At 47.8% G+C, this 19878-nt stretch overlaps 1 protein-coding gene across 5 annotated transcripts in view; it reads right to left on the bottom strand.

The window, feature by feature from the left end:
* Nucleotides 1-19878, bottom strand: part of OSMR (oncostatin M receptor) — a 72997-nt gene that overhangs the window by 33136 nt on the left and 19983 nt on the right. For 3 of the 5 annotated variants that reach the window (XM_008262129.4, XM_017344693.3, XM_051853801.2), the window contains 5 exons: nt 17361-17446; nt 10488-10657; nt 5940-6111; nt 1855-2127; nt 618-753 (listed from right to left, as the gene is read on the bottom strand). In XM_008262129.4, coding sequence (XP_008260351.2) covers nt 618-753; nt 1855-2127; nt 5940-6111; nt 10488-10657; nt 17361-17433 — 824 coding nt within the window. In that variant the 5' untranslated portion in view covers nt 17434-17446. Of the gene's footprint in view, nt 1-617; nt 754-1854; nt 2128-5939; nt 6112-10487; nt 10658-17360; nt 17447-19878 lie in introns of those variants that run through there. The other 2 variants (XM_070056660.1, XM_017344694.3) reach the window with 1 other exon arrangement.

Below are 19878 nucleotides of genomic sequence, written 5' to 3'. Positions count from 1 at the left end.
CTTAATGTATGTGGAATATTCTTTAGATAGACTCAGACCATCCGATTGGAGCACTTTCACATCAAGATCCCCATTAAGTATCATTTTTAAAGAGATAGACAGACAGACACACACACACACACACACACCCCCACCCCAGGTATAAAGCATTAGACACCTGTGACTATTTGAAGACTTCTTCCTGGGGCTGGCCTTGTAGTGCAGCAGGTTAAGCCACCACTTACAACATCAGCATCCCATATTCCCATAGCTGAGGGCTGGCCAAAGTCCAACCAGCTTCTTGCTAATGCACCTGGGAAGGCAGTGGAGGATGGCCCAAATAATTGGGCCCCTGCCACCTAAGTGGGAGACCAGAGACCCAGGGCCCAGCCCTCCTATTGCAGGCATTTGGGGGGTGAACCAGCAGATGGCAGATCTCTCTCTCTCTGCTTCTGACTTTATCACTCTGCCTTTCAAATAAATACATCCTTTTTGTTTTGTTTTGTTTTTAAAAGGTGAGGGGGGGGCTTATTCCTCATCCTACAACATGGTTTTGAAAGATCTGTGCTATGCTTGTTCTGTGGGCCCAGGCATCTTAAGCAAGGCAGAGTCTGTGAGTACCGTAACAGCTAACTTACGACTCCAGCAAAGTGTAGCTCTGGGAAGGTTGCTTAGACCAAGCCAAGCCAGTGTCTGGTCCAGGTTCCCAAGTGCACTTCAGCGTCTTGAAGTCCCGGGTTTCACAAGAAAAGTCCTTGGGCTCCTCGAGTACTTCTGTCCATACAAAGAAACAAAGCAATGAGGGACCCAGTGAAATCCCTGACTGACACCTAAGTCCAGCGGGAGGCTCTATCGGGGTCTGAAATCCAGTTATTCCGACAATGTAAATATCACCACGTGGAAGCCTGCATGCAACAGCACCAAGACGTCGCCTCGGCCCCTCCCCCGCCCTTCCCAGGTCATTCTCGCGGCTGGCACAGGTGGGCGCCCAGCACTGTGTCCCTCTGACAAGAGTGGTGGCTCCCCTTGTCTGTGGATGTTTCACTTCAGGTGCTGTGGCCTCCAGAAACCCCAGGAGGAGGCCACAAAGTTGGATCTTGTGAAGTGGCTCAAGTCAGCAGCCAGAATGGCCAAGCACCTCTGGGTCCCCGGAGTCCCTGGGGCTCCCGCTAGCCCGGCCATGGGGCAGATGGGAGCCAAGCACCCGGGAGACTGGAAGCCTTCATGAAGGGAGGCCGGGAGGGAAGCATCACAACTGCTGCCCTACTGTGCACACAGGCCTGCAGAGACATCCCGACGCTCCCCTCTTCACTGAGCCCTTCGGCCGGTTTGCCCATTTAAGAGCAGCAGGGACCTCACCGGCTGAGCTTTGATCCCACGCAGTCACTGTGCTGGCCACGGTCATGAACCCTCCCCGCAATCACCATCACCCCCCTTTCACAGAGTGGGGTCGTGGCTCCCGGAGCCCAGGAAACTTGGCCAAGATGCAGCCCGTGGAGGGAGACTCAAGCCCAGGGCTGAGCCCGCGGCTGTCTGACCTACAGCCCCTCTGCTCCCACTGTCCTCCTGAGATAATCCCAGCAAGGCTGAGGCAAAGCAGATTTCCGGGGAATATTTCCAGGTCGTGACCTGAACTTTCCCTCCCCGAAAACTGTTGGTTTCTAGAAATGAAATGGTCAAGAGAGACAACAACAGGAAATCCTGGGAATATTAGTTCAGGATTTCTAGAATCTTCTCTAGGGAATTTGGAACACACTTACAAGAAAAAAAAAAAAAAAAAAGCCCAGGCGTGGAGTGTTTACGTGTCTCCTGTTAAAGGAGATGGAGCTGTTCCACAGAAAATGACACGGCAGGGCCACCGACTGGCATACTTACTTGAAACAAACAGAACAGTGCCGTCTTCTTTGTGCGTGCTGTTCCCACAGAAGAAATTTGTCCCCGTTTTCCTGATGAAAGGAATGTTACTCAAACTGAATGCAAATACATTGGCGTCAAGCCGTTCTCCGGGGATCTGTTCACTGTCCAAATAGCAGGATATGTTCTTTAGGTTGCTCCCGGAAACGTAACACAGAGTGATGCTGGAGCCTTCCTCCACAAGCTTATCTTTAGGGAAAACAAGCAACTCATTCGGTCCTGGAGAATCCTGGGCTACAAGACAAATATTTTTTATTTTTAGGCTGTTTTCCCCAGCTCAATTCCTACACCAAACCTATATTCTTCAGTGCATGCAAAATCATATTTCTCACTGTCACTCCTATTGTTGCACTAATTAACTGCAGCTGCTGCCGCTGCTGCTGCCAGCAACAGCCCTGTTCCTACGACCACTGCCGTTCGGATCTCTGTGGGACTGCCACAGTTAGGTTCTGATACAGCAGTGAGACGGGACCCACTGCATCAGGGCCCTGCCGACCTGACACAGATCCGTCTCTGACTGCGAAGCAATCGGGAGCAGGGAGTGTCCGAGGGTGACAAGTACCAAAGACCCCCTGGTGCCCTGTCAGGGCCCTCCCCACCCAGCATGCGTGCCCAGCATAGCGCAACACACCTGGTGTGTTACCTTCCTGCGCGGCCACAGAGAGCAATGCTGGGAGTAACACCGCCATTTTTAAGCATGTTTGCACCATGTGATGAGCACATGCACAGAACCCAGACCCAGGCGCAAACCAAAGAGGTGTGTGCCGAGGGCAACCTCCGTGCCTCCCAACCCCATAAAATCAGCTCCAACAGGGGAGCAGCTGGTAGAGCCTCTTCCTGCTATCCGGTTTCCCTGGTGTTGGAATACAAGCCCCCAGGAAATTTTGTTTGGGTTACACTTGGCCTCTTGTCAGTTTCTGTTTGCAAGGGAGTCAAACATCCGATCACAGCAGGGGCTGCCCACCCACGAATCCCAGCCACGCAGAGCCCCGTGCCGTGCCGTGTGTGCACACTGTCTGTCGTCTTCTCTACTATGCTGCATGCACACAGACTGACCCTAAGATCGCTCAGCTGGGCCTGGCTGACACAGCTCCCAAGCCCCCGGTCTCTCAGAATCTAGTCTTCCCACTTTCTCCAAAGCACTGGCCACTCAAAAGCCATGTCCTTTGGCTTCAGTCCCCCTGTGTGGCATATCGGTGCCTCAGGGGTCTTTGAGCAAATGCCCCATCCCCCCCAGGCTGCCTCGCTCCCAGCACCGTCTCCCAGTCTGCCTCCTAGAAGCAGCTGCCTGTGTGTGCAGCTCAGGATTCTCCACCTCCCCTCACTCCTGCGCCCACTGCAGTCTGGCCAGTGCCCACCAGGTCACTACAATCGTCATCACCAAGCTCACCCACACGATAGGGCCTGGGTATGGGTTTATGACTTATTTATTTTCTAAGGCTCCAGATGATTGTACAACCATGGCTGAGAATCAATCCTTTGAAGGGTAGGAACATTCACATTTTCCATTTATTTAAGATTTATTTATTTGCAAGTCAGAGTTACACAGAGAGAAGAGAGACAGAGAGAGAGAGATCTTCCATGCACTGGTTCACTCCCTAATTGGCCACAATGGCTGGAGCTGTGCTGATCAGTAGCCAGGAGCCAGGAGCTTCTTCCAGGTCTCCCAAGCAGGTGCAAGAGCCAAAGGACTTGGGCCATCTTCCACTGCTTTCCCAGGCCATAGCAGAGAGCTGGATCAGAAGTGGAACAGCTGGGTCTCGAACCAGAGCCCATATGGGATACAGGAACTTTAGGCCAGGGCATTAACTCGCTGCACCACAGTGCCGGCCTCATTTTCCATTTATTCTTTTTTTTTTTTTTTTAATTTTTTGACAGGCAGAGTGGACAGTGAGAGACAGAGAGAGACAGAGAGAAAGGTCTTCCTTTTGCCGTTGGTTCACCCTCCAATGGCCGCTGCGGCCGGCGTGCTGCGGCCGGTGCACCGCGCTCATCTGATGGCAGGAGCCAAGTACTTATCCTGGTCTCCCATGGGGTGCAGGGCCCAAGCACTTGGGCCATCCTCCACTGCACTCCTGGGCCATAGCAGAGAGCTGGCCTGGAAGAGGGGCAACCGGGACAGAATCCGGCACCCCAACCGGGACTAGAACCCGGTGTGCCAGCACCGCAAGGCAGAGGATTAGCCTAGTGAGCTGCGGCGCCGGCCCTCCATTTATTCTTAAACCAGCTTTCAATCACTTGAGAAGCAGAGAGACAGAGAGGAAGCAGACAGATAGACAGAGTCCCCATCCCCTGGTTCATTCTCCCAGATGCCTGCAATGGCTAGGTCTGGGCCAAGCCACAACCAGGAGCCTGGACATCAATCCAGTCTTCCCACACGACTGGCAGTGACCCAACTACTTGAGCTGTCACCACTGCCTCCCAGCTGTGTGTGGGCAGGAAACTAACCAGAATCAGGAGCCATAGCTGGGAATCAAACCAGGTACTCTGATGCCAGACGTGGGAACTGCTGTGTCTCAAGCACTGGGCCAAATGACCACTCTCTTCTGTTAGTTTTGGGGTTATAGGATGAGAACTCAAGATCATTATCAAAACTCTACAGAGTGTGTTTCTTCCTTTCTCTTGAACTAGCTCTTTCAGTCCCGTGTTCCCCTCTTTCAGCAGGAAGATGCCAAGTGAAGAGGACGGACTTTGGAGTCCAGGTGCTCAGGCTGGAGCCCCAACTCCACTCCCTGTGGCTTGATGACCTCACATGGGTTCTTCAGCCTCTCCGTGCTCAATCTCCTGCTCTGCAAGTGGATGTAAGAACAATGCGTATTTCACAGGGTTGATAAGAGGACTAAGTGAATATGTACAGTGCTGAAACAGCAGGCTGTGGATTTAATCCTTTATTGTTATTCATTTAAGGGCTAAGCTACATATGGGTTAATATGTTGCCAGTCTGTGTAAACAAATTTACATAAATGCTTAGCAAAGCAAGGACTCTGCTGATAGAATTTCAAGTCATCTGGCAGAGTATATAGTGAGAGGGACACATGCCATCGTGTGGAACTGGCCTGTAGCTTAAATGGCACATGAGAAAATGGCAAAAGCCACTCTAATATTAAATACAACAAAATTAAATGGTCCAAACTGAGAGCGATTACAAGCATTTTTGTCTATAATCTTGTTACTCAAATGAAGAGCTGCTTGCATTTCTGCCATAGGGGCTCCCTTTTCTCTAGATGATGCCCAAGGCCAACTGAAACCCACCATCTGTTTTTGCAAATAAAGTTTTATTGAAACACAGCAAACTCTCACTTATTTGCCTATGGTCTATGGCTTCTCTCTAAAGGCCCAGTCAAGTAGCCACAACAAACACAGTCTGGCCTTTTACAGAAAAAAAGGTTCTCCAACCTCCATTCCAAATGGATAAACACAATTTGCATCCTGCTTTGTTCACTTAGCAATCTCTAACACTTTACACCTGGAAAATGAATACAAAATTGTCTGAACTGCAGATTATCTCAGTGATAAAGTCCAGTTGTGGAAGCTCTGATACCGGTCTCCCAGTGACAAGTCTCCTACTCGTGCTTTACAGTTCCAATCATGGGGCAAGGAGAATAATTCTGGCATCAACCAGAGTTTCTCAAAGGCAGCCTCCAGTATTGGACTACTGATCCCTGATAAACATTAAATATGAAACCTGGGGAGGCCAACACTGTGGCATAGCGGGTGAACCTGCCTCCTGCAGTGCTGGCATCCCATATGGGCACTGGCTTGAGTCCTGGCTGCTCTACTTCCAATCCAGCTCTCTGCTGTGGCCTGGGAAAGCAGTAGAGGACGGTCCAAGCGCTTGGGCCCCTAAACCCACACAGGAGACCCGGAGGAAGCTCCTGGCTCCAGGCTTTGGATCAACCCAGGTCCAGCCGCTGTGGCCATTTGGGGAGTGAAACAGTGGATAAGAGAGCTCTCTCCGCCTCTGCCTCTGTAACTCTGCCTTTCCAATGAATAAATAAATCAGAAATGTGAAACCTGTTCACTCTTTTCACCACCTAACTTCTTACCAACAACTTTCTCCCAGGGACTCCAGCTGCTCCAGAAACTCGGCTTGGGGAACTTGGCGTCAACCACCTTACTCTTCATTCTCACAAAGTGTGGCCCGCATTCCAAAGGCAGCTCAGACTCCCAGCTCCAATGAAGGACTTGGCCCTGCTTCACGGTGCTGCGGTAGTTTTCCTAAGAATAATGAAGGATTTGGACACGTTTAGACTTCCTGTCCTGGGAAGGGTCCAACTTGATGTATCCAAGGCACAAATCTAAGACCCCATTGTAACTCCACTCCTAACCCTTCAGTTCCCTTTGCAAGTGGGGAAAAAATCAAGCAAAAGGAGTTTATAATGTTGATCACAGTTGACTTGCTATGAAAACTACTGAATTAATGGAATCATGGTTTAAAAAAAAAACTAAGCAACATGCACAGACATTTTTAAATATTCATCAGATCAGTTTAGCCAAATCTCACTAGACAGGGAAGCCCTTCATAGCACTGTAGGAATCCCATTATCTCCAGAAGTCGACCAGTGGCTCTGTGTGTCTCCTTTGGCTTTCTGTCTTGACAGAGGGTGCCCACAGGGACCACGCTCTCTCCCAGGAGCTCCGTCTGTCGGCATCTTTAGTCCTCAGCCGTGTCAACCCTAAGGATATTTTACAGGGTTCCCTGGGAAGCCTTCCTGCACAGAACGACAATGGTTGTTGGGCACAGCTTTTGTCTTAATCTTTCAAACACACTGGCATTTCCGTCCTCCGACTCGACAGCTTGATGGCCCCTTCCCATCCTACTCTCTCATTCAGGACCCTCTACCAGGTGGCTTCAACCAACCTCTCCCGTATAGGGATTTGCTACCTGGACAGAGGCGGTCTGCCCATGACCCTGGGCCGTGCCTGTGACCCCCTGTGGCTGGAGTCAGGCAGTGACCTATTTTAGCACCTCCTCCTCCTCCTCTCAGCTTTGGGAGCCCCAAATCCACATCAAACCCCATCTCCTTCCTGAAGGGTCTCTTTCCTCAAAGTCCTGCCCACCTGCACCTGCGTGCTGCTGTCCCACAGTCCTGAGACACCAGGGACTGCACTTCCTTCTTCTCAGGGTGCCACGTGGCTCCAGGCACTCCTTCCCCTCAGGTGCCCCACCCCCAACACCTGCCTTCTGCCCCCAGAGCTGGGAAGTGAAGACAATAAATACCCTGAGCTTCCGGGAGGAAACCCAGTTGCAGTCTGGGTCCCTGTTAGCTAACAAGATGGGGTGACCACATGGCCCACAGCACCTGGAGCTCCCAACTGGGAGGCTGTACCCCACTGCACCCTTTCTGGGTCGCTAACCTCAGGCTCCACTTAGAGTCCAATACAGCCCTGGAAAAAGCACATTCAGGTAGCATTTACTTGGGGACCTCCTGTATCGTTACGCGCATAACTTTGCTTTTATTTATTTGAAAGGCAGGGCTACACAGGGAGGGGGAGATAGAGGCAGAGAGAGATTTAGAGATCTTCCATCTGCTGGTTCACTCCCCAAGTGGCTACAACAGCCAGGTCTGGGCCAGGCCAAAGCCAGGATCCAGGAACTCCATCTGATTCTCCCACACTGAGTGGCAGGGGCCCAGATACGTGGGCCACTTTCCGCTGCCCTTCCAGGTGAACTAGCAGGAAGCTAGATCAGAAACAGAGCACCCAGGACTCAAACCGGCGCTCAGATATGGGAGGCCAGTGTCCCAAGCTCTGGTTTAACTCGCTATACCATGCTAGACCCTAACTGTGATTTTTAGAATATTTACATTTTATTTTAGCTTATTGCATTGCTTTCTGCCTAGATCACAAAATATGTATTTTATCTGTGAGTACTGAAGTCCTGATCCATGAAGCTTTCAACTACTTTAACATAAGCAATCTTGAGACCTTTTGCTTAAATATTTTTAATAGAGTTATCTGCTTTTAAAATGAAAAACTACAAGATAGGATTGCTAATGTTTTCACCATATTGAAATGTTAAACATCTGAGAAGAGAGAAACACTACCCTGATTGAACTTTAATAATGGATACGGGCATGAAGACATCACATACTCCCCCATGAAAATTTACAACTGCTATGTTGTATGTTAAAAATTTTGCATGATTGCTAAGCTTAATTCAATTGCTGTAGCCAATTCTGCCTTGTAAAAATACCAAAATGTTACTATCAAAATTACACTGTGACACGAGTACAGGTTTTTGTTTTAATACAGTTAAAAAAAAAATTGGTACCAAATGCACTTAGCAGTTCTAAGGCTTAATAAACACTCCGACTACTCACTTCTTACTATGCTTAGACATGGAGAACAGGGTGCTAAGAGTACCTCAACTTCCAAATTCAGGCAATTCCCAGCGCCCACATCTTCTGAACGCGCACATTCTTAATTCAGTTTTTTAAGCAGCGAAGAAAAAAAAAAAAAGGAGCCATATCAGGGATGGCGATATGGCTTAGATTTCACCTGGAATTCAGCCACTTCTCTCCTCTCCCCTCTGGCCAGCAGACCCCACTGCCCACTGCCAACAGCCCACACCAGCCCCTCTCCTGATACTCCCAAGGCCTTCCCCTGTGCCACTCCTCGGGCTTCCCAAAGCTTCAACTCAGATCTCCCTCACCAGCCCTGTTTTGCTGTAGGGACAGAAAGCAAAGCCCCAGCCTGGCTGCCCCACAAGCTCAGTGCACACGCGCCCCACTCCCCAATGTCAGGGCCTCTGCTAACCCTGTCCACTCTCCCCGGGTTATCCTGTTCCATTCTCCACCTCGATGCACCTTCAATCCCATTCATATTCTGGCTCAAAAAGCCCTTCGCCCAAACTGTGGGAGGCCAGGCCCAACCCCAACCCGCGGCCCGTCCCTGACCCACACTGAGACTACCCTCTTTGTGTGTTTATCTCCTCACTCTGACCAAAATGCTAAGCACGGACAGCGTCACGCCTTGCTTGGTGCCTGACCGGGCCACAATCTCGGACTATGTGCCAAGTGATGAGCCCCTTCATTGCATTTCTCCCGGTCCCAATTTGTGCGGATTTTGTCAAACCTCAGCATTTGCTCTGTGGTCTTTGCAGCCTTGCTAGCAAACCAGAGAAAGCTTGCTTTGAGCAGTCATCACATCAGGAGAGCAGATTGACTTGTAATGTGCTCAACTGTCTTTGGGCCGTGTGCATTCACCGACGTTTAATTTGGAGCACTCAGGGACACAGGCGTCAGACTGAGGTCACCGACTGTCATGAGGTGCAAGCTTCCCACAACGTCACCCCCACACCAAGTCTCCTTCCAAGCTCGTGCTGTTACTCAGTCCTCCCCTGCCGCTGACAAAACCATAGAGCAGGCGGCTGGGAGGGAAGGGCAGATGCTGGCTGATGGCCTGGGGAGGTTGCATGTGGGCGCCCTTCCCGTCTCGGCATAGGGTGAAGAAGATTCCCGGCAGGGCCCTGTTCCTGTCACCGGGCAGCGCACAGCAGACCTCTCCGCATGTGGTTGGCTCCTCTGCTTGGTCAGGCTCGGCCGGATGTTTTGAGAACAACACTAGAGACAAAGCCCTTTCAGGGGTCGAACAACGGACCTGGTGTGAATCCTAAATGAAGAATCAGCATTTTATTTAACCGAGGCCACTTGCTCAGATCTCAGATCCAATGATGAATTTAGAATAACAGGAAGACTTCAAATCCAGGGACCTCTGGACTTGACCAAGGAAACCAGCCATTCAGAACTCCTGTACCCAGGGCCTCCAGTCGACCTCAGGCAGAGGTCCCAGGTACTGCCCCGGGCTTCCCTGGCCTGCATGCAAATTCTTGGGTTCCCTCAATGAGGAAACATTGCCCTGACCTTGAACATGCCATGAGCATGATGAGCGTCCTGTGTGTTCAGGACACTAAGCTTCCCCTGACCAGAAGGGACACTGGAAACAAACCACTAATATGTCCCGACGCACCAGATGGGGATGCACCAGGCAAAATACACACCATTAGTTGAACCAAGAGGAGTGAAAATCTACCCTAAATAATTCAAAGTCAAAATGAGTAGAATTATGGATTTTCTTGATTTGACTTTAGAAAATCTACATTTGGGACAGCAGGGACACGATGACAGGGCTCCCCAACATTGAAGAACTTGATAGAACAGAAAGTCTGAGTTTTTACTCCTTGCATTTCAGCACACCATGGCAGGCAGGAAGCTTCAACAACAAGAATGTTGCCCCCTTATGACATCTTCCTTAGGAAACCGTAGGTGAACAGACCAGGAGGGGAATGAGGGCCAGATGGTTTATCCTCTTGGAAGTCTGGAATCTCGTATTCACGAGGAAGCACTCCACAGTCCTCTTGGGGGAAGAGCAGAGCTGAGGAAACCATCTATCTCCTTAACACATCCCACCCTTCCTACCAAGCAAACATATCTGCTTACTTTCTCTTGGACTCTCTTAGCTAAAAACACAGAAATGCAATTGTTTCAAGCTGCTAAGATATTTTCATGAGAATTTTTAGAAGTCATAAAAGAGCAGCATCATGGCATCAGGAAAGGATTTTTAAAGTAGTGAGCCACGAATAAAATACTTACCTCCCAGATGACCTTGGATCTTTCAAATCTACTGATCTGTATCTGAAACGCCATTCTGGATTCCTGATGAGGAAGGTTGGGGACAGTCCATTGTAAATGCAAGCTTTGATGTTCAGAATTGATCGAAATGTTAATCAATTCAGGAGTCAAGAGTAAACGTTCATCCAAGACTGAAAGACCAAAATAAGGTGTGAAATAACATTTACTAGGAGAATGATGAAGAGTCAGGCAATTAATTTTTCAATATCATTGCTTCACTTTGGAAAACAGTGCTCATGCGTGGCCCCCATAAAGACACTTAGAAAAGCTGTAAGGCAATTTAGAATCACTTAACAGAGGGAGAAATTAAGATCTAGATGAATGAAATTACTTGCTCAAGAATACACAGTAAGTCAATTAACTGATAGACAAAAGTGGTTTTTTTTGTCAAGATTTTTTTTATTTGACTTGCTCAAGAATACACAGTAAGTCAATTAATTGATAGACAAAAGTGGTGGTTTTTTTTTGTAAAGATTTTATTTTTTATTTATTTGAAAGAGTGACAGAGAGAGGTCTTCCATCCACTGGTTCACTCCCCAGATAGCCACAACTGCCGGAGCTGTGCCAATCCGAAACCAGGAGCCAGGAGCTTCTTCCAGGTCTCCCACATGGGCGCAGGGGCCCAAGGAGTTGGGCCATCTTCCACTGCTTTCCCAGGCCATAGCACAGAGCTGGATCAGAAGAGGAGTAGCTGGGACTAGAACCGGCGCCCCTATGGGATGCCGGCGCTTCAGTCCAGGGCGTTAACCTGCTGCACCACAGCACCAGCCCCAAAAGTGTTGTTTTAATATTTATTTATTTAAAGTCAGAGTTAGAGGCAGAGAGGGAGAAAAGGAGAGAAGGAGAGAGATTTTCCATCCACTGGTTCGCTCCCTAGATGGCCCCAACAGTAAAGGCTGAGTCAGGTTGAGGCCAGGAGCCAGGGGCTTCATCCAAGTCTCCCGAATGGGTGGCATCTTCCATTTCTTTCCCCAAGCCATTAGTAGGGAGCTAGATCCAGAGCGAAGCAGCAAGGACACGAACCAGCACCCACATGGGATGCTGTACTGCAAGGGGCAGCTTTCCCTCTACGCCACAGTGCCAGCCCCAACAAAAGGATTCTTTCTTGGACCTTCTAACTGGTTTTGAAGTTTACAGTAAGACCGAATCAACAAAGGACTATTTGCTGCACTTAATATTTTCAGAAATCAAAAATTAAAGTTTTTTTTTGGAAGTCAACATTTTATCCTCAAAGACTGCATAACCATCTAGATATGATCATTTGTCTAACTCGCTGTACGAAACCTTAAACACCTATAGTATGAACTAACTCAACTCGGAGACCAGCAACTTCCTGGGCACTTAGTGTGAACAAACACTTGTGACAAGGTTCTAGTGCAAAGAAGGAACCCAGTTCGAGAGACACGATGAACTCATATGAAATAGATTTTAAGTTTAGAGTAGTTAGTTCTATGATGGAGTCTGTAAAAAAAGTCCAGGCATTTAATCTGCTGTGATTACAGATCATGGGAGATCAGCCTGCGGTTCTTAGGCCAACAGCCTTCAAAGCACCCAAGGCATGGCTGCCCCTTGCCCGCACACGGAGGTTGGGAGGATGACAGCAACAAAGTCCACTGTCACCCCATAGCCATGGTCTAACAGACAGCGGCTTCTAAGCAGCCATTTCCCCCAGGAATTTGCTCCAGCGATCTGAACTCTTCTAACTCTAAGCTTAAGACAACAGAGTATCTCCCTTTTCAACCAAAACAGAAGCAATTGCCAGTGCTGAAAAAATTCCCCTCCCCCAAGCTGCCATGATACATGCACTGTGTTCTCACACGGAGGCCAAACAAGACCATTTACAGGACTAGCACTAGTGCTAGGTGCTTTACCCATGGTGTCTCGCGGATAATCTCAACTGTAAGACAGAAATTTGCGATGTGTAAGAGAACTGAAGGTCAGTGAAGCTGAATAACTTAAGCAGAGCTATATAGGATTAGAGATCTCAATGACACCAAAACCTGTGCTCCCTGTTCCCCACCTGCGAGGACAGGAGCATCTTGGGGAATGGAAATCTGAGAAGCAACAGTGTCCTGCCAAGCTTGGGGGACACAGACAGAATGGAGCTCAGGACGGAGCCAGATGAGCCGAGGATACAACACAGCCATGAAGTTCGAGTCTTCGGTCCACTTGGTAGAAGGTTTCAGATCCAAGTAAGTCATCACCCTGAGAACCTGGCAGAAAACCTCAGCAAAGCTGTTTTATGGAAGTGAGATTAACAACAATTCCCATAAAATGAAAGTCATTAGCCCTCAATGGGTCCCTTCCCAGAAAGCTACCCATGCTGCACCATGTTCTATAAGGGCAAGTCTGTCTCAGTGTGGACTCCAGAATCCTGGATTCGACCAAGGGTCCTTAGATGTGACATCAAAAGCATGAGCAACAAAAGAAAAGTAGACATGGGACTTCATTAAAATTAAAAATGTACAAACAATGTTATCAAGAAAGTAAAAATACTATCTACAGAAAGGGAGAAAATATTTGCAATTCAGGTATCTGCTAAAGTTCTAGTATCCCAATTACATAAAGAACTCTTACAAATCAGCAACAATTAAAAAAATCAGAGGTCTCAATTTATTTATTTATCTTTTTAAAGATTTTCATTTATTTATTTGACAGGCAGAGTTACAGACAGTGACAGAGAGACAGACAGAAAGGTCTTCCTTCCGTTGGTTCACCTCCTAAATGGCCACCATGGCCAGCACTACGCCAATCCAAAGGCAGGAGCCAGGTGCTTCCTCCTGGTCTCCCACACGGGTGCAGGGACCCACGCACTTGGGCCGTCCTCCATTGCCCTCCCAGGCCACACCAGAGAGATGGAATGGAAGAGGAGCAACCGGGCCTAGACCCCAGTGCCCATACGGGATGCTGGCGCCACAGGCGGAGGATTAACCAAGTGAGCCACGGCGCCAGCCCCCAGAGGTCTCAATTTAAAAATGGGTCAAAGACTTGAATGGAAAATTGTCCAAAGAACATATACAAATGGCCAATAGACACATAAGAAGATGCTCAATATCATTAGCCATTAAGGAAACGTAAATCAAATGGGGCCAGCATTGTGGCACAGTGTGTTAAGCTACCACCTGTGACACCAGCATCCCACATGAGTGCCGGTTCAAGTCCTGGCTGCTCCACTTCTGTTCCAATTTCCTGCTGATGTGCCTGGGAAGGCAGCAGATGTCCCAAGTGCTTGAGCCCCTGCACACATGGGGGAGACACAGAGGGTGTCCAGTTCTGGCCTGGCCCAGTCCTAGCCATTGAGGCCATTTGGGATGTCAGCCAGCAAATGGAAGCTCACTCGCTCTCTCACTTGCTCTCTCTCTCTCTCACATAGACACACACAGAGACACTCACACACACACAGACACACACGCAGCCTTTCAAATAAACCTTTAAGAAAAATAAAACCACAAAGAGATACCATTTCACACACATGAAGATAGCTATAATAATTTTTAAAAAGGAAATAACCAGTGTTTGAGAGTACAATGTAGAGAAATTAAAACCCTCATACACTGCTGGTAGGAATGTAAAATGGTGCAGTACTATGGAAAACATTTAGGGTAGTTCTTCAAGAAGTTAAAATCGAATTACCACGTGACACAGGGATTCCATTCCTCGCTACATATACAAATAACAGAAACAGGCACTCAAACAAACACCTGTCCACGCTGGTCTATACCAGCACTATTCACAATAGCTAAAAGGCAGAAACCATTCAAATGTCCAGCAACAGATGAACAGACTGGGATATGCACAGAGAGGAACAGTCAGCATTACAAGACTTGGAGCACCGATGCGCGCTACAAGCCTCAGAAACACGCTAAGTGAAAGAAGCCAGACACAAAGGGTCCATGTCGCACGATCACAGCCCGGGGAGGTATCCAGAGGAGCTGACTCCACAGGGACAGAGAAGGCAGACTGGTGGTGCGCAGGGCTGGGAGATGACAGCGTAACTGCTTACGGGAGCTTCCTTTAGGGGAAGTGGAAGCATTTTGGAACTGAACAGAGATGGGAGTAGCACAACAAGGGAATGTGCGAAATGTCACGGGTTTGCCCACAGAAACCACAAATGATTTACATTATGTGAACGTCACATCCATGAAAACTTTTTAGACATACATGAGCATGATAAAAGCATCCAAATACAGAAACTGAAGCCTCACAATCACCAAATTCACATATTTTTTCCTGAAAATTTCCATAGGCTTTTAAAAAATGTATTGTGTACCCCATTTTATATTCTTAAGAACTTATGCTGTGTCTTAAACCTATAAAGGGAAGTAAAACTAAAATATTCACAGTCATTATTTCTGAGTACAGAGTTGTGCGATTTTAATTTTCTTCTTTATATTTTTCTGTATTTTGTAAGTGCTATTCAGAAACATGTATCCATTTTTAGGATCACAATATGTTATATTTGGAAAGGAATTATCCCTTTAAGATACCTAGGCCACTCTACTGTAATGATACTTTACAATGTCACCATTCCTCCACAGCTTGTCCTCAGCCCTTGTCCACAATGCTGGTCACAGCCTGCTGGAACAGTTTTTCTGGTTTGTCTTGTGTAGACTGTGAGCTGAACCAGGTGTGACTAAGTCTTAGCTGGGAGAAACCAAGCCTATTAACACACCGGTCATGGTGTAGACATACAGGGACTGGCTGCTCCACCAATGAGTTCTAGTTACCAGCATCAATTTACTTCAGAAGATCTAGAAAGCTACCATATGTTGCTTTCAAGAAACAGGAAGTCTCCACATTAATATATGCTATCAGCAATTACTGAATCACTCACATACTTGAGTAACATCAGTCAGAAATAATTGGGTCAAAGGTTTTCTAGGACTTCCTTGGGAAACAGTGACCAATGCCAATGTCAAGTCAGAGAAATCAAAGAGCATAAAGATTACTTAATCCAATTCCATTCACTTTCAGGTGAGCAGGTGAGAGAGTTTGTTGTTGTTGTTGTTTTAAAGGAAGTGATTTTGCCAAGGTCACACACCCACACTGGAAGCCCGGGCTCCTGGCTCCCAGTCCAGCTCTCTTCATAACACTGCAGGGTTATGAAGGCCAAGAAGGCCAAAGGCAGGCCTGCATTTAATCATAGCCTCTACCCTGCTTTGCCCATCCTGTTTCTCTGACTGCCCTAACACTATGTGAGGAGTGAAACCACAGTCCAGTCATCAGGAGGGAGATCACAGCCCAATTAAATATATTCTTTCTAGAAGAACATGTACTATCAAAGGGAAACACTCATCCTAGGTCATGTTAAGTAACCAAAATATCCTCAGGAGATATATTTTGTGTAGTGCAACTTTTATTAAAAAAAAAAAAAAACCTACATATCTGAAATTTAGTCCACAAAAGATGGGGAACATGCAGCAAATGCCACCATCATGACCCCTGGCCGATGGAACTGCGGGCCTAGGATGAGTGACGAGTGTTGGTTCTGTCTCTTTGACTGAGTGACGTCAGGTCTGGTCATTTGATTCTCAGACCCCAACCTGGCGGGCCAACCACGTGGTAGGCTGATATTTGGGCAAGTGCAGCAGAAACTGAGACAAAAAATCCAGGTTGTACAGGATTATCAACCAAGGAAGGCATGCATGGTAGAGGGAGCTGGAAGCAAAACAGAGACCCAGTAGAAAGAGGAAGTGGGAAATGCATGTCTGATCAAAACAGAAGCAGCTCCAGGGTGGGCAGCAGAGGTCCCTCGGAGACCAGGGTGCCCGACACCATGAACAGCTGTTGGATCAGATACTAAGCCTTCTCTGGGGAAAAGTGCCTTAGCTTGGAGTCGTGCCTGGGACTTCCTGGAAGGCCTGGATCTGGGGCACTGGGTCTGTGTGGTAATCAGGACCTCTGGCATGGCCTAAACACTTAGTGTGCAGGCTGCCCACTCAGCGCGACTCGGCAGCATCTCGCTCAGATCCTGGCAGGAAAGTTAGACGGTGAGATGCACGTACTAGATGATGAATACCATGTCACACCCTTCAGTCCCAGATTCTGGACATGGGAAACTGTTTCATGGTTACTAACAGCAAACACCCACACTCTCTGTGGCAAAGAGAATACAGTGTAGTACAGTGCAGCAAGAGGACAAGTTAAACCTTTGGAAAACACAGATGAAAGCCACAACTTACAAGCCCGAAGAGACCCTCTGACGCCTAACAATCGACTTTAAGTAGGTTCAAACTAATGATCACCTTATCCATCAAGATTTTAGAGCTACTGAATTCTTACCTTAATCACAAAGTTCATTTATCTCAAAATACCCTCCCTTGGGGAAACAGGTAAGTGGAAAAAATTATCAATAAGCAGCATTTAGCATATTACCTTGCAGAGACTCAGCAGATGTTATTGGTGGGTCTATTTTTACAGTGCACGTAGCTCAGCACCGTCAGAACCTGTTCTAACCTGGTGGTCAGCACTGCTCTGCTATATCCTGGTCTTTAGCCAGCAAAGTGCTGAAGGAACTGTCACAGCAATGGCTTTGGGAAAAGTCAATCAGTTGTGAAGTGCAATGGGCCTAGCTCTCCTCGCAGCTGCCCTAAAGAGCAGCCCACTGGGACTGGGAAGGCCAGGTTAAGTGGTGGTTTAGGAGAAGGAGCCCTCGGGATGAGGGCGGCCAAGGCAACACGAAGCATGGCTTTGAGAGAATGGCAGATCTGGCGTGAGCCGCTCACCAACGCCAAGTGACTCCTACAGGCCATGCAGTCACTAAGCTTTTCTGCAAGGCACCAGCTACTTCCTTTCCCCCTCCAGGGGCTGCTTCACCCCCTTTCCACTTCTTACCTAGGCTCTGCAGAGTCCTCAAGGACAGCAATGCCAAGAGCAATGTCGTCCCAGAGATGGAAATGACAGCCATAGGTCCCGGTTTTCTGAAAAAGAGACGTGACACATCAGGGCCACTGGATTTAAACTCCTAGCAGGTTTCTTTGAGCCAATAATGACAGAGCATGGCATTAAAGTCCCCCCACCTCCTCCCTCCCTGAATGGTCTCTGGCCATGTGACTTGAGTCCCTCCCTCAACACAAGGGTATTTCCCTGCCCCCCCCCCCCCCAGGTGACTTTCTTTGGCCCTTGAATGTGGCATGGCAGATGGTGACCAGTGAGGAGCCAAGGCCTCAAGAGACTCCGTATGTTTCTCCTTGCTCTCTTCTATTTCCACCTCCGACATCACAGGGCATTTCTGGCCACCCTTTCAGAACCCTGGATTGAGTGACGCATCTCAGCTGTTGCGGCTAAGGCCAGCACAAATCAGCCCACAGCCTGCCAACCCCAAGCCAAGATCTGCTGAGCCCACGGGCGAGAACAACGAATGCTTGGAGACAAGGACCACTGAGGCTAGGTGGCAATGCATCAACCCATTACAAACCAAGGAAAGGTTGGCCAAGAAAGGTCAAGTGGGCCAGCGCTATGGTGTAGTGGGTTAAAGCCCTGGCTGCAGTGCTGGCATCCCATATGGGCACCGGTTTGAGTCCTGGCTGCTCCACTTCCAATCCAGCTCCCTGCTAATGCACCTGGGACAGCAGTGGAAGATGGTCCAATTGTTTGGGGCCCTGCACCCACGTGAGAGACCCAGCTGAAGCACCTGGCTTCTGATCAGCTCAGCCCCGGCCACTGTGGCTACTTGGGGAGTGAACCGTGGATGGAAGACTTCTCTCTCTGTCTCTACCTCTCTTTAACTTTCAAATAAAATCTTATAAAAACGAGAGAAACAAAGGTCAGGTGGAGAAACAAGAGGCAAATGTAAAAAATGGATTCTCATTAGAAAGAGTAACTACTACAGTCTCAGTACTGGTCAGTTTGATTACTTGGATACGCTCCCAGAAGTGGGACAGCAGGTCCTATGGTAGCTCTAGTTTCAGTTTTATGAGGAATCACCATACTGTTTTCCATAATGGTTGCACCAACTTATATTCTGACCAGCAGTGTGTTAGGGTACCATTTTCTCCACAATCTGCCTAGCACGTGTGATTTTTCTCGATTTTTGGGTAATAACCAACCTAACTAGGATGAGGTGGGTCCTCACTGGGGCTTTTAAACATCCAAAGGAAATAAAAGCAGTATATGAGAGAGATGCCTGCACACCCATGTTTATGGCAGCTCAATTCACATTAGCTAAGATATGCAATCAATGTAGATGCCCATCAACTGATGATTGGATAAAGTATCTGTGGTATATACATACAATGGAATGTTAGTCATAAAGAATGAAACCCTGACATTTGGAACAAACTAGATGGAATTAAAGATCACTGTGCTAAATGAAATAAGCCACGTGTATTATCTTATTTGTGGAAATTCATAGAGCATAAAGATTATGCAGATGCCATATAATTTGGTACATAAATATTGCTTCATTGAATCATGCCTTGTAAATGACAATACACTCTTCTTTCTCACATCAAAAAAAAAAGAATAAATGAATGAAATGGAGAGGGGGGCAATAGTGAGGACTCGCGGGGTGCTAGTAATGCTTTGTTCTTAATTTGAATGTTGGTTATGAGTGTGATCAGTGGGTTAAAGCCTCAGCCTGCAGTGCTGGCATCTCATATGGGCACTAGTTCAAGTCCCAGCTGCTCCACTTCCAATCCAGCTCCTTGTTAATGTGCCTGGAAAAGCAGTGGAATATGGCCCATGTGCTTGGGCCTCTGCAGCCATGTCACAGACCCAGATAAAACTCCTAGCTTCAGCCTGGCCCAGCCCTGGCTGGTGCCATTTGGGGAAAGAACCAGCAGATGGAAGATCTCTCTCTCTCCCCTTCTCTCTCAGTAACTCTGCCTTTCAAATAAACAAACTTTTCTTTAAAAAATCCATTTATCTTTATCCTTATGTGAATTTCCTGTATGTATGTGTGAAAAAAATCAGTTACTTGGGGTGGTGTTGGGAGGCATGTCCTTTCCTCCATATCGCCCTCATTAACATTTTTTCTCTTTCTAGTTTCTAGGCAGATAATAACTGAATATATTAAGGGTGTGAAGTGTGAGGTTTCAACAGAGGTATACACTGTGCAGCGGTCAAAGCAAAGGCATTAGCATCTCCATTACCTCCAATATTTACCATTTCTCTGTGATCAGAATATGCAAAATCCTGTACCACTTGGAAGTACATATTATTTTTATAGCTCCAGTCATCCTATGGTGCAACAGAATCCCTCCTACCTCGTTTGCAACTCATCGACCAACTCCTCCCCTCCTCAGTTTAACACAGGACAGTTAGCACGCTCCACCAAGAGATGGTGGGTTTTTTCACTGTTCAGAATCATTTCTGGAGGCAGCACTTGGGCTGGCAGCTACAGTGCTGATCA

The sequence above is a fragment of the Oryctolagus cuniculus genome, chromosome 14 (assembly GCF_964237555.1).
Source record: "Oryctolagus cuniculus chromosome 14, mOryCun1.1, whole genome shotgun sequence".
Taxonomy (NCBI): domain Eukaryota; kingdom Metazoa; phylum Chordata; class Mammalia; order Lagomorpha; family Leporidae; genus Oryctolagus; species Oryctolagus cuniculus.
This window is presented reverse-complemented; position numbering and strand designations above follow the sequence as displayed.